The sequence below is a fragment of the Artemia sp. Qi Xiang Cuo genome, chromosome 10 (assembly GCF_049724085.1).
Source record: "Artemia sp. Qi Xiang Cuo chromosome 10, ASM4972408v1, whole genome shotgun sequence".
NCBI lineage: Eukaryota > Metazoa > Arthropoda > Branchiopoda > Anostraca > Artemiidae > Artemia > Artemia sp. Qi Xiang Cuo.
In genome coordinates, this window is record NC_142803.1 from 21,980,727 (window position 1) to 21,994,192 (window position 13,466).

Consider the following 13,466-nt stretch of genomic DNA (forward strand, 5'->3'; position numbering starts at 1 on the left):
GTCTTTCCTAGAGAAAAACATTATGCTCTGATACTATTTGATGAATACTTTCATATGTGTTGGAAGCGTCAATAAAGTTTAACTGAGAGATGTTCACTCTTTGGGCTTAAAAATGACCTTTTTTGCAAAATATTTTGATATGAGAAATAATGACCTTTGATTTGCGAAACCAAACTTTGTCTTCAACAAAGATTTGATGATGGCCTAAAAAGCGGAGTTCGTTTTGTCAAAGAGAAATGGGACCTTTCTTGGTCTATTAAAAAAAGGCAGATATTAAACCCCACCAATTTAACCCCCAGTCTTGGAGTAATCAGACCCAACTCGATCAGTTGCATAACTTTTTTTCCACCCGGCCAGTTAAGGGTTAAAGTTATTGTGTATAAATTAACAATTGGTCGCTCCTTGTTGTTAGCTCACTCCTATTCACAAAGTACTGTTCTTGTAGAGAAAAAGCGAAGAAGAAGAAGCAAATAAGAAGTAAATTGTTTTTTTTTATTCTCCGTCGTGTAACCTTATTCTCTCCGATCAAATTCATTCAGGGGGGAGGCTCTAATTATAAAATGGTGTATTTATAGACACTATGAAATCAACGTAAATTCACGACAATTTTCAAATTTCAAGGGGTAGGGGTAAGTACTGCAGAAGATAAAGGTTTTTATTAAAGTTACAAAAACATAAGGAAATCTCTCCTAGAGGAAAAAAAAAAGTTTTTAATAAAAAACGTGGAAAAAATAAAAAAAAGTTTTTAATAAATGCTGCCATCTTTTCAATGAGTTTCATGGGATTTTCTGGGGTGTCTACTTAATCTCAAAAACTGCATGTACAGGAACAACGACGAAGGATTTGAAATCGTCTTTTAATAGCGCTTGAAATGCAAATGGCGTATAATACTGCCTGTAAACAGAGCTCCGTGCAACGTGGGCGTGTAGGTATTTTATACCCTGAGCATCGTTTGATTGCTCTTTCATGAAACCACGTCATAATTCTGAGCTGAAAAATTTGCCGTGTGTTTATTAATAGTTTCTTTGAAGCCAAGCTTTTTACTGTTTCTCCTGGCATCTCTGGACATTGTCAACATAATGCTGACCATGTTAAACTGGAGTTGAACAACATTGACGGGGACAAAGGTATGCTTCAGATATCCTGATTTTCTGAATTTATGCATGTCCAAACTAAGAAGTTGTATCTGAGAAATCCAAAATGTGGAAAAAATATTTAGTAAATAATAATCCCAGAGGTTTTTATTATTAAGACATAAAAGTTTGTATCTCAATTAAAGTCCTGAATAAAAGGACAAACCTAATCAAATTTGAGACTTTTTCTGACTTTTGGAACTCATAGGAACTCTTTTACAATTTTTTTTTTAATATGGATTTAGCTATACGTAATAAAAAATAATATACCTTTATGACATATATGCCTCAACACTATAGCAATGTAAAATTTCCGTATTTTAATCATTCTCTTCTTAAAACACCTTAGTTTCGCTTATTTCTAATGCAACAATGTCTCTAAAGAAGTGGATAATTTTCATGGGGCTCAATCATCAAAGGTGATTTTAAAATCTTCTTCTTCTGTATGTTTCCGGGGTCTGTAGATTCCAGAAGGGGATCAACCCCTTCACCCAGGGCTGCAAAACGAAGTTTCTTTCCTGTGATTTTTTGGATAACGGATTCGATGCAGAAATCTGGTAAAAGAGTGGTATAAATTTGAGTTTGGCCTATATATCTGAGTTTGCCTACTCCAAGCTTTGCATGGTAGAATGTGAAAAAGTTTACAGAGAATGATCAATGATTAAGATTGTATATCCACTTCACAATAATATAATAATAATGATTAATAATAATAAGCTCTTAAATCCAAAAATTAACTTCAATATAGTCTCCCCCGTAAGGCTCCATGGCTAGGAAAGAACAGGGAAGAAAAAAAAATTTTGTATACTAAATCTACTAATATATCAAAAACAAAATACGGTCACCCTCCTCAATTCCCCCCCCCCAAAAAAAAAACACAAGCTAGACAGGATAATGGCGCAATAATTCACTTGCTCAATTAAACAACACGCCCAATCTAGAGGCATCAACTCCAGGGGAAACAGGAAGAAAAGAATAAAAAAGGAAAAAAACAAACAATGATTAGCTAGAAATATCCCTAACATTCTTATTGAAGATACCAAACGAGTGGCAGCTTCGTGCAGACTCTTGTGAACAAATTATAAATTTAAGAATATCATTTTTTTAGCGTTTTATTTTAGTTTTGTATATATTCTAGGGCTATATCTGGGACCATCAAGAGGAGGGGAGAGGAGGGGAATGGGGTGCAATGTCTAATGGTACTACTTTTATTAAGATATTTACTTCTGAAGAGGCCTTAGACATGGAATGCTACAATTATTCTTGGTATGAATAATGGTAACATCCCCCTCCAAATTACCATCAACAACAAATTTTCGTTTACAAAACTGTACGAACACAGACGCGAAGAATAATTGGCCCACTGAACTATCTGGAAGAAAATGTAAAAACGTTATAAGACCATACTGGCTATCCATGACGTTTGACAAAAAAAAAGAAGAGAAAATGTAATTTAAAAAAATAGATATTTTGGCCGAGCCGTCGCCACTGAGCCGTCCTCAGTGCTAAATATAAAAAAATAATAACCTTTTGAACTGAACTCATAGCACAAGAATCAGAAGAATTTTATTTCATCTGAAAAATTATTCTGATTCTTCTGTTCAAATCTTTTCACCAAACAGGATAGTTACTGGAAGGCACCTCAGATAATCCAAAATTCAACTAAAGACGATTAACTATTTTATTTGAATTTGAAAAAAAAAAAAATGAAGAAAGAAAGCTGAAAAAAGAAATTTAATTTGATGCTTTATAATATTTCAGGTCCCAGTAATTGCAACGCCCCCCAGGAAAGGCAAGCATGTATGTACAGCGGTAGGGACGAAGATCCTCGTATGGCAGCAATGTCCCTACTGGGGAATGCCCCGCCCCAGGATTTGACGGGTAGTGTTGTTTCAAATGAACCAGTTGAAGAGATTGAATCTACATTTGACCCAGCTTACCTAGTTGGTATACGAGTTAAACAGGAACATGACTTGTACGATATGTGGAAGTGAATGTGTGGTTTTGAACTTTTTTTTACTTAAATTGAAGTGTCTAGTAAAATCAGTTACAAATGTCAGTGTTTTAATGCGGTGAAATTGAATCTTTCTGCTTTTGAATCGAAAAGCTTAGTAAAATCCAAATTATATCCAATTAGTCTTTTGATATAAAGACTTAAGTCCAAATAGGTCGTCTTATATCCATTAAACTAAATCAGGCTGAGACTTTATTCCTTAGTAAACTTCCACGTTAAGAGTAAAAAATTCATTAATGGAAAAGGCGTTACGTTGGGGTAAATTATTCTGAAAAAGAGTGACTCCATCTTAAACTAAACGGCCTTCGCCCCCCCCCCCTTACGATGTTGATAATATTGCGATTTTCCAACAGTTTACAAATTGTTCTTATAATTTGTGTGTACTTTGGTACTTTTCTAGGCAAAAAATCAATAGTTTGTGAACATATAAACACCTTTAAAGATACAAAAAAAAATCTAATTTAAAAAACCAGTGTTGCTGTCAAACAAAGACAAAATTACTTAGATGTGCTTTTGTGATTTCGCCAGAAATACAGTATTCCTGATCGTTCACAATTTCAATAGCAAAATTTTTGAAAATTTGGTACATCTGATTTAAGAAAATATTCTCCAAAACCCCACTTGAAATTTTATAGAAAGAAACTCAACTCTTCCGAATACTATTCTGGAAAAGAATACCAATATTACACCTGTCTAAGAGAAAGATTTTATTTATTTTTAATAGATTTTTCAGTACTTTCCATATGAAGTAACTTTTTTTTTTTTTTTTTTTTTTTTTTTTTTTTTTTTTTTTAGCAATGGGAAATCCGACTTTGGGTTTAAAATTCGCCCATTGATTTCAGAGGTAAACTCTTTCTTTATTTTTCTTTTTTTTTTGTTGTTTTCAATAAAAAAATATGTGTTAATCATACTGGTTATTCAATGAGAAGAAAAAATAAAAAATCTATAAATATAAAAATAAATAAAAAACTAATTTTCCTAGGTGATTGGATGGATGAGTAAGGTTTATCTCAGTTACTAAATTAGGAAGACAGTTTTTTTTTTTTTTTTTTTTTTACAAAATAATTACCTGTAACATATTAAAATTTCCAAAGCCCCCCCCCCCCCTCCCCCCTGTTCTCTGAATCTAAATCGCGCATACGGGCCTGAATTTAGCTTGTACTTGTTCATGATAATCGTCTCAGCCTGGACATAATCTAAAAAATTGCAGAACGTTATTATTACAATTCTATTTTTTCGTTCAAGGTCTTCCAAATAAAATTAATAACAACATCTGTTATATATTCTGGATTAAATTCTGTATTTCATTCCTGAATTGAATATGATGACAGCTTGAATAGTTTAAATCAGTGAAATGTAAGTATTTTGTTTGCCGTTATTATAATTTGCGCGTTTTGTAATATTATTCTACTCATTTTAGAATGATCATTAGCATATAACACAGAACAAATCTGATTCGGCTCAAGAACTAAAATATGGTGCCAATTTTTGTGCAAAAATTTTTTGTCGTTTTTCCAAATTTTTCTTTAATTATTTTAATTGTTGTTATTTTTTCGAAAAAATGGCGCACGATTAAAAAAAAGTTAATTATGTTCCTGAATCCAGTACGGAAAGCCGCATAAGGAAGCATTCCTAAAAGTTAGAATTTGTCTCAAAAATATACATATGAATTAAAAAAAAACAACATCAACTTAAGTTTATTAGTCAAAAACTGTGGGTAATACAAAAAAAAATTCAGATTAAAACATTTAAAAAACGGAAGGCCCTAATTTTTAGAACTCATTACCAACTGCTTAAATATCTCGACAAAATAGAATTTGATTCATTAGTGTTTTAAAAAGTATTGAATTTTTGCTATGTGCTTTCAAAGTGTAAAGAAAATGGACCGAGTTTAATGGCTGAGAAGAATCAGAAAATATACAATATATATACAGCAAAATATACAGAAAATGTGTAATGCACAATCGTCGCATTGACCCCTTGCATTTGATAATATTGGTAGAATTATGTTAATGAATTCTCCATTTCACTAAAATTTTAGGGGAGGGGTGGGGGCTGGTAAAAATATATTTTTCAATATCTTGGGGGGAGAGGAATTTGTTCTTGCTTTCGTTTTTTTTTTTTTCTCAATAACAATGTCAAAAAAGGCATTTTTCAATGAAAATTCCACCCGAAAACGGTATTTTTCAAAACCTGGGGAGGGGGTGGTGAATAATCCAGAGGTCACAGGCCTCTCCCTGCCCTCCTCCCCTCTAAGTAACGTTACTGTCTCCATATTTAGTTTAATACCATTCAAAATGATGTGAAACTTCTGAATTAAGTGGAAAATGTTCCATGAAAAGTAACATTTCTGAATTAAGCGGAAAATGTTACATGAAAACTTTCACCAAACATTCTTGAGTCAGAAGCTATGTGTATCTATGTAATATGAGATTGTCCGAAGGATCTTTTTTACTTTGTTTTTTGTACTAAATGACTGTATTTCATGCTAATGCCAGTTCAACTATGATTTTTGTCAAATTTCTGTTTTTATGCTTTTTTACTTTTAGAAAAATCAAAATTGTAAATCAGTTGAGGCCATGTCTTATGCGTGTTTTAGTTTTATTGATTTCGCTTTTGGTGTTTAAGGAAAATGATGAATATGTATAGATTGTAGGTAGAAGGCGCGAGAGGCATTTTGTGTTCTTAAAAAGTTATTAAAATCAACACTCTTATAATGAAAAGTTAAAGCCGCCCAAAGAGGTTAACCTGTTATGAGTCTTGGCAGGAGAAGGGGAACAATTCTTGAAATATATATGATAATTTTTTCCTGAATAATTTTTGCGAAAGATTCATCATCTTCGTTTAAACATGGGATTTTACCGGGTAAACAGGGAGGGGTGAATTTACTCTCCATATCAATGCTGGTCCTCAATCTGGATGTCTATTTTTTTTTTTTTCATTTGCAATCGCAGCTTGGTATTACTTAACCTTTGATATTTTTCACGTTTTTATGCAAGATTCAGTAGCGTATTTAGGACTCATAATGGGGGGGGGGGGGTAAGGTACCTTAATAGGGATGTAAAAACACAAAATAAAAGGAAATTAATGTCAGATGTCAGAAAAACTTGGAAGGGGGTAGCTACTCCCCCTCTGTTCAGGCCTAGAACCGACAATGGCAAGATTACTTTGCATAAAAGCGTTGTTTCAAGTGCTGTACAAGATCGGGGAAGGAGGGCAGTTCAAGAAAAATTAGGGGATACGGGGAGCCTGGGATTTCTCCAAATGAAGATACAAAAAAAATTATTTTTGTGCTATTCAGAAGCTGGAGGAGGGGGCAAATGAAAATAATAAGTATTTTTTTACTTCTAAGGAAGATCATCCCCCCGCCTCCCTAATTGGCGCCCCTGTGGGAGATTTGAGGATGTTGTAAACAATGTGCACAAAATGCCTCTTCTTTTATTTCTTTTTCAAATGAATTTTTACAATCAAAATTTTATTTTTATGTATTTAATTTAATTTAGAAGCACAAAAGAGCTTTTTCTTCAGCAAATCACCATATTTTTTTTATTAATTCCTATCCACACCATATCTAAAAACCTGACAACATTTACCCTTATGCTACCCCTTGTCCTTGTTATCCTAATCCATATCAGACCGGTTTTTCTGTTCCATTGTCCCACTTTTATTCGAAAATGATTGATATCTACAGCGTTCATTCTTTATCTGTTTCGTTTGTAATAGCGTTTTCAGGCACCTCAACGGGAGGGGGGGGGCTCTAATGGGGCTTTAGACCACATATTCGTTTCCGGCCTCTTGAGATGAATTTCTGAGCCTGTGACAATTCTTGACAAATTTGCATCATGGGGAGTTGAGACATAGTTACACTTTTCTGAGAAAATTCTTTATCAAAAACGAAAAATCTATTCCGTTATCTCCTGAAAAGATAATGGGGGATATATAAGAGTGGAAACTGGTGCTAGTGTCGGCAAGAAACTAGATATGCCATCTAGCGTTCGGCGACACCTGACATTTTTTCAAGTTTTGTAATGATTTTTCTGTCAGGAACTGAGATCAGAAATTTATTACTTCACTTATTTTACCAATACGCAAATTAAATTAATTATTGTTATTGCTGCACTGAATAAAAAAAATGCCAAGTATCGCCAATCGTAGATGGCACTGATGTTGACACTAGCACCAGTTTCCACTCTTAAATTACCCATAGTCTTTAATCTCCTGAGTGATGTTTTGACTGATAAATTTATGCTTTGTTTGAATTTTTGGGATAAATTGATTAGAAATCTTGTCGGAAGTTCAGAAGAAGCCATTGTGCTAAGCTCAAGAGACATGAGAAAATGTATTTATGAAACTAAAAAAATTCTTGAATAATATTTAGCGAATATTGAGTTTTAATTATATTTTTGGTTATTTGAGCGTTTTAAAATTTATTCCTATATTTCTCAGAAATATATATTCCATTTCCACCAAATTTTCTCAATTCAGCATTGCTGCTGAGTCATCACAGCCTGTTCCAGTTGAAAATTTCTAAGCAAATCTATTAAAAAATTGTGCACTTGGGCAAAGACTAAAATAACATCTTAAATATTTGAAACCAAAATGACATCCATAATCAGGTGACTTTTCCAATGTCGAAATGACCCTTGGATGGTTTGCAACAGCCCAACCATATTTTCTTTCTTGTTAATTTGATTTACTCTCTTTAAAAAAGAAAAGATTATTGTAAAAAAAGGATGAAAAAAATGGTCAGTTTCACTTTTTTGCTATAATTCAAAAAGGCCCAACGAGAATGTTGTTTTTATTCAGTTTGATTTTAAAAACAATTACGAAGCAACTGATTTTACGGGTTGAAATATCCTTTTTCAGTGTGTCTCAACTTGCCACTTTAAAGAGTGTTGTATGGCACGGCAGGGTAACGATCAGCTACTTTCAAGGCCGTATCCAGGGGGTGAGTTACCGGGTTTGAGCCCCCCCCCCTGAAAATTTTGTCCAACTCGTAGACAAGTAACAAAAATGCATATAAATAAATTTTGGATGCGTTTTGTAAAGTTTTTTTCACCCCCCCCCCCTTGAAATTTTTGTCCAGGGCGTAAAAAGTAACAAAAATGTATATAAATAAATTTTTGATTTGTTTGTAAAGTCTGTTTTTAACCCCCCCCCCCCACCCCCCGTGAAATTTTTGTCCAGCTCGTAGAAAATTAACAAAAAGGAATATAAATAAATTTTTGATGCGTTTTGTAAAATTTTGTCAGCCCACCCCCCTTAAAGCAAAAAATCTAGATACGGCCTTGTATTACGCTGTATCCGTAAGATTGACCTCGTAAGTAACACTGTTGAGCGAGCCTGGTTTCATTAAAAGTATAATTTAATGTGCAAAGACTGTTTATCTTTTCTCTGAAGGCTTCAAAATCTTTTAACCTATTGGTAATTAAAGATAATTGCTGGCGTGGGATATGAAGCCAAGGTTCCAATGACTATCCGGGCTATATATTAATTTCTTTACGCATAAAATATATCCTATGTTTAATAATAATTCCAAGATAATGGATTCTAAACTATTAAAAAAAAACCTCTAAAAGGAAATTTAAAATAAAAATATTTTCAAACAAATTTTCTGACATTTTTAGGAAGTTGCCTATGAGAACAAAAAATTGATTTACATAAGTATTTTTAATATTAAGATCTAAATAATATTTATGATAAAGAATCAGCTGTACTCACGACATAAAGCTGTTTTTGCTAATATTGAGCTTCAAATATGAAACTGGTAGTTGTAAAATTATCCTTTAGCATAAAATCATTTGAATCAACCCTGGTCCAACTAGAAAAAATATGAAAGACAAGGAAATTAAGGCCTTCCTCCAAAGAAAAACGACCAATGGTGTCTTGCTACTCTTAGTTCTCTAATCGTGATTTCAATGTAGGAGGAGCTTACAATATGGAGATTAGAAAATGATCTATGATTGGTCAGCCAAAAATAATCTACCAATCAGAAACAAGTTTACATACTAAATTTTCGGAATGCAAGTTAAAGGTAGCAATGCGAGAGGTCCATAATTGTGTCTCATTTTGTGTTTGCTATGGATCAAGTTCCAGTTTAAATGTTGCCATGCGGGTTAATTCCTAAATTGCCTCTCTTATCAACAAAAGAATTTGTGTGAAATGAGGGCTTTTTAAGAAGACAGTCATTAAAATAATCTAAGCGAATTTTTCAGCTATAAAACCAATAGCTATCCTCAGCGAATTCAAATAAATAAAAAAAATAAAAGGTAATTATGACTCATGATCAGTGACACGATCACGAACAGTTAAGGGAAGGGGCAAAATGTATTTTTCAAAATCTAGGAGGAATTAAAAATATCTGTTATTCAAAATCTATAGCAGAGGCACATGCCCCCCCCCCCAGTTGACCCCACTGCTCATGATCTAAAATTCCTTAAAAAAAAGTTAAAAGTCTAGGCTTCATCGCTTCATTCATGTGATTTTGTAATTAATTTTCGAATTTATTTTATTTTTCATGTGTTAATTCTGAATTACCCCCCCCTTCCCTGACCATTGCCCACAATCAATTGTTTATAATTAATGTAGCATATCTTTTAGGTCGCTTTTGCGTGGTGTTTGTGCCAAAAACGTAATTGAAATCCAAAATTGATTTTTGGACCGACCTGGTCGATAATTTTAATCTTAGAATCAATTCAAGTTTTTAATTAATTGCTCTTAAAAATTTACAATTAATATTCTAGTTTTTTTTTTACCTATCATTGTCAAAATGCAATAACAGTTTAAATCTAAAATTGAATATGCATCGATCTATTGAGTAATTTTCATCTCAAAATTCATATAAAAGCTTTTAATTAGTTGCTCTTAAATTTACAATTAATCTTCTAGTTCTTTTTTACCTAATCCTAATAATAGTTAAGGGTCAAATTGAAAACTGGTTATACATCAATCAGGTGTGTACCTGATTTAAATGACATTTAATTGGTTTTATGACATTTAATTGTTTATTCATTATTCTTAAAAGTTAAAATTACACTCCATTTTTGAAAATCCAGTTTCCACCTAATTCTAATAGCAGCTTAGGGTTATCATCAAATTTCGTCCTTTCAATAACCAGTGGCGTAAATTCACAACAGTTCAAGGGGAGGCAAAATGTATTTTTTTTCTACGTCTAAGGTGAGGGGGGGGGGGGGGATTTGTTGTTTTCTTCAACGAAAATGCAAAAAAATTTCGTTTTCAATGAAATTACCCCCCAAAATAGGTATTTTTCAAAATCTAGGGGGCACATCCGGGAAACATCAGTAGCAAAAGCTGTTGGTGCTATTACTCATAAATTAAAAACACGGCAATATCCACCGTTTTATTTTTGTCATGAAAGTCCATTTATCTCAAACTTATCGAAATGTTTATTTTGCACCTACCTCTTTGTGTTATTATTTATTTATTTTTCTTTTCTTTTTTTTCTATGCAAAATCTGAAGGGTTTTATACATTTGATGAATGCAATTATGTTTATTCTATGCAAGTCCGCAGTCTGTATCTCTGTTAGATTGTTATTTTTGTAATAATGTAAGCGAAGGCATGCTTATCTTTGTAAAATATACTAATTATCATAACTATCTTGCTTTTCAATTTGATTATAGGCGGATTCATGGCTGCAAAAAAGGTGCGTGTAAAGGGAGAACCCCCTTATGACAGATCTTACGTCCTATGTGCAAAATTGGTAGCTCTGGACCAATGGAAGCCCATAAGCTGAATTACAGGGGGGGAGGGTGCTTACCTTTTCGAATTGGCACTTTTAATGCTATATAATAGGATCTCAAAACAAAAATATAAAAATAAGGCAGCATCTTTCAGCTAGGAGGGGGCTGGCGCCCCCTCCTGCCCATTCCCTTATGGGCGCCCATGTCTGGACCCAGAAACGAACTTCCTTCAGATTTCTGACCTGTGCCCTTTTGTATTTATAAGACATACGAAGTACCATTAGTGTTCTTCTTGTCTTGAGTAATTGTAGGGTAATGTTAATGCCCCCCCCCCCCTGAAGAAAACCTAAACAAAACAAAAACGAGGCAAATGTTTTTTTTTAGTTTTTCAACCCCACCCTCGTGGAAAAATATCTGAAAATTCTCATTAGATCGGACGTATGTGTAATTATGGACGAAATTAAGCATTAATTGTTTAAGCCATGTGATCGTTCTGTGCCCACTTCATGCATGATAATTTTGTGAAATAAATTAAGGGGTTCTTTACGTGCTTCATCCAATGATACGGGCTCAAAAATCTTAAAAAAAATCGACAAAAAGTACGTCTCTTTTCATTTGAGAAATATGTGCTATAAAGCATCAATTAACAAAAATCTAAAGGGGGGAGGGGGCAAAATACATTTATATATTTTTCAATATATTATATATATTTTTCAACATATAAGGTGTGGCGAAACAGTCGTTTTTTTTTTTGTTAGTGGAAATACCCCAAAAAAATGTATTTCTCAATGAGAATGCTCAAAAGAAACATGATAATACTCGAAAGGAATATATTCGATAAAAGCCAAAATTTTGGAGATCTTCTTTCATTTAGCTTATATTTTCTGTTCTTTTGAATCGTCTGTGGAAACACTGAACGAATTCCGGTTTTATCCTAACTGACACGTCAGTACTTTTTCTGAAAGCAAATTTATCCTTCGAGCGAAATTAACCTATTCCCCTTCGTTGTTTGCACTATCATTGCCAGCTGCAGTAAAAATTACTCACTTAACTCATGCCGGACTGGCGTTGAGAAAGTCGTCAGCCTTCTCCACGTGGGACGGTCCGCATCAAGGGCCTCTGCATCCGACAGCGGTATTCCAGCCTGGTCCAGCAATTTCCCGAGCCTGTCATTCCACTGGAACTTGGACCTTACTCTTGGACGTTTTCAGCCGCTACTGATTGGGTCAAAGTCATAAAGAATCTGAGCCGGATTGTCGGCAGGCAGCCGCAGAAGATGTCCGAACCAGCGAAGTGTCAGTTCGAAAAACAGCGTTCAAAATTTTTTATCACCGTTTTATGTAACGGTAAATTTTCAATTGCCGATTTCTAGGAATTATTTTTCGAGATGGTGGGACAATTTCGCACCCAGGTCACAATATGCGCACACAGTAGCGGTTTTAGGGGGGAGAGAGAGGGGGCACTTATCCCGGGCACAGAAATTTTAAAGGCGCAAAATTTCAAATAAATAATCCAACGGCCATAATTATTTTGTAATTTTATAAGTTTTATTTTATTAAAATAAAGAAGAGGCGCAGTTGCAGTAAGTATAAGCAAATTGAATCCAACATTTATATTTTCCCCATATCTTCATCACCATTCCTTGAAAATTAAAGTAAAATACTGCGATTATTTAGATCCCTTTCAGTTGTTCCATGACCTCCAAGACATGAAAATAATTCAACACCGATAAATTTCCTTAAAGAAACCAATAGATATGTTAGAATTAGTTGCATAATGCGGAGATGATGGGGTCCTCGCTAACGTAAAAGTCGCCTATCAAATATTATCAGCGATTGCAGTGTCGGTGGCCAGTAATGAGTGGTCGTTTACCTTAGATCCTCCAGAGCCAGGAATGGCGCATAGGGCATATACGATACCTCGCCAGACATCACGGAGCTGTAGCTCTGCTGTCCCTCCACTGAGGTTGAAAAGACACTCCCCTCTAATCAGCTCCTGTTCATACTGCCATCGGAAGGTGTGTCTTGAACGACCTCTTTTGCACCTTTCTTCAGGGTACCACTCATAAAATGTACACGGGAGTCAATCATCTAGCATACGAAGGGCGTGGCCAAGGTACGTCCATCTCCTATGTTTCAAATGGTCAGTAACTAATGGTTGACCGGTTTTCTGGTAAACTCCTATATTCATCATATTTTGCTGCCACGATATGTTCGGTTATATTCTTCTAAGGAACATGTTTTCAATGGCTAGGACGTGTTTCTCTAGTTGGATATTTAGTTCCCAGCATTCACTTGCATAGAGGAGAATGTACATCACATTGCTATTCATCAGGTAGAGCTTCAAGCACATAGAGTATTTCCTACTGCACCATATTGGTTTTAACTTATTAAAAGCTGATGTGGCTTCTCCAATCCTCCTCATGATTTCGTTGGTTTAACATTTTTAAGACTCTTACACCTTTACCTCCCTAGATGAATATTTGACTGTCTATGCAATATACAGAATATCTACCTAGTTGGATAATAACATAGCTTAGTGTTTTGGATATATATCCAAATAGGCAGATCAGAAGATCCTCTAAGCAGTTTTGGGTTAATATCCAACTAGCCAGATA

At 34.2% G+C, this 13,466-nt stretch overlaps 1 protein-coding gene across 3 annotated transcripts in view; it reads left to right on the plus strand.

The window, feature by feature from the left end:
- The window catches only part of LOC148947577 (protein bric-a-brac 1-like), a 179,575-nt gene extending 175,703 nt beyond the window's left edge, over positions 1 to 3,872 (plus strand). For all 3 annotated transcript variants that reach the window (XM_089095312.1, XM_089095311.1, XM_089095313.1), the window contains exon 8: positions 2,895 to 3,872. In XM_089095312.1, coding sequence (XP_088951438.1) covers positions 2,895 to 3,127 — 233 coding nt within the window. In that variant the 3' untranslated portion in view covers positions 3,128 to 3,872. The remainder of the gene's footprint in view (positions 1 to 2,894) is intronic.
- The last annotated feature ends 9,594 nt before the right edge of the window (positions 3,873 to 13,466 follow it).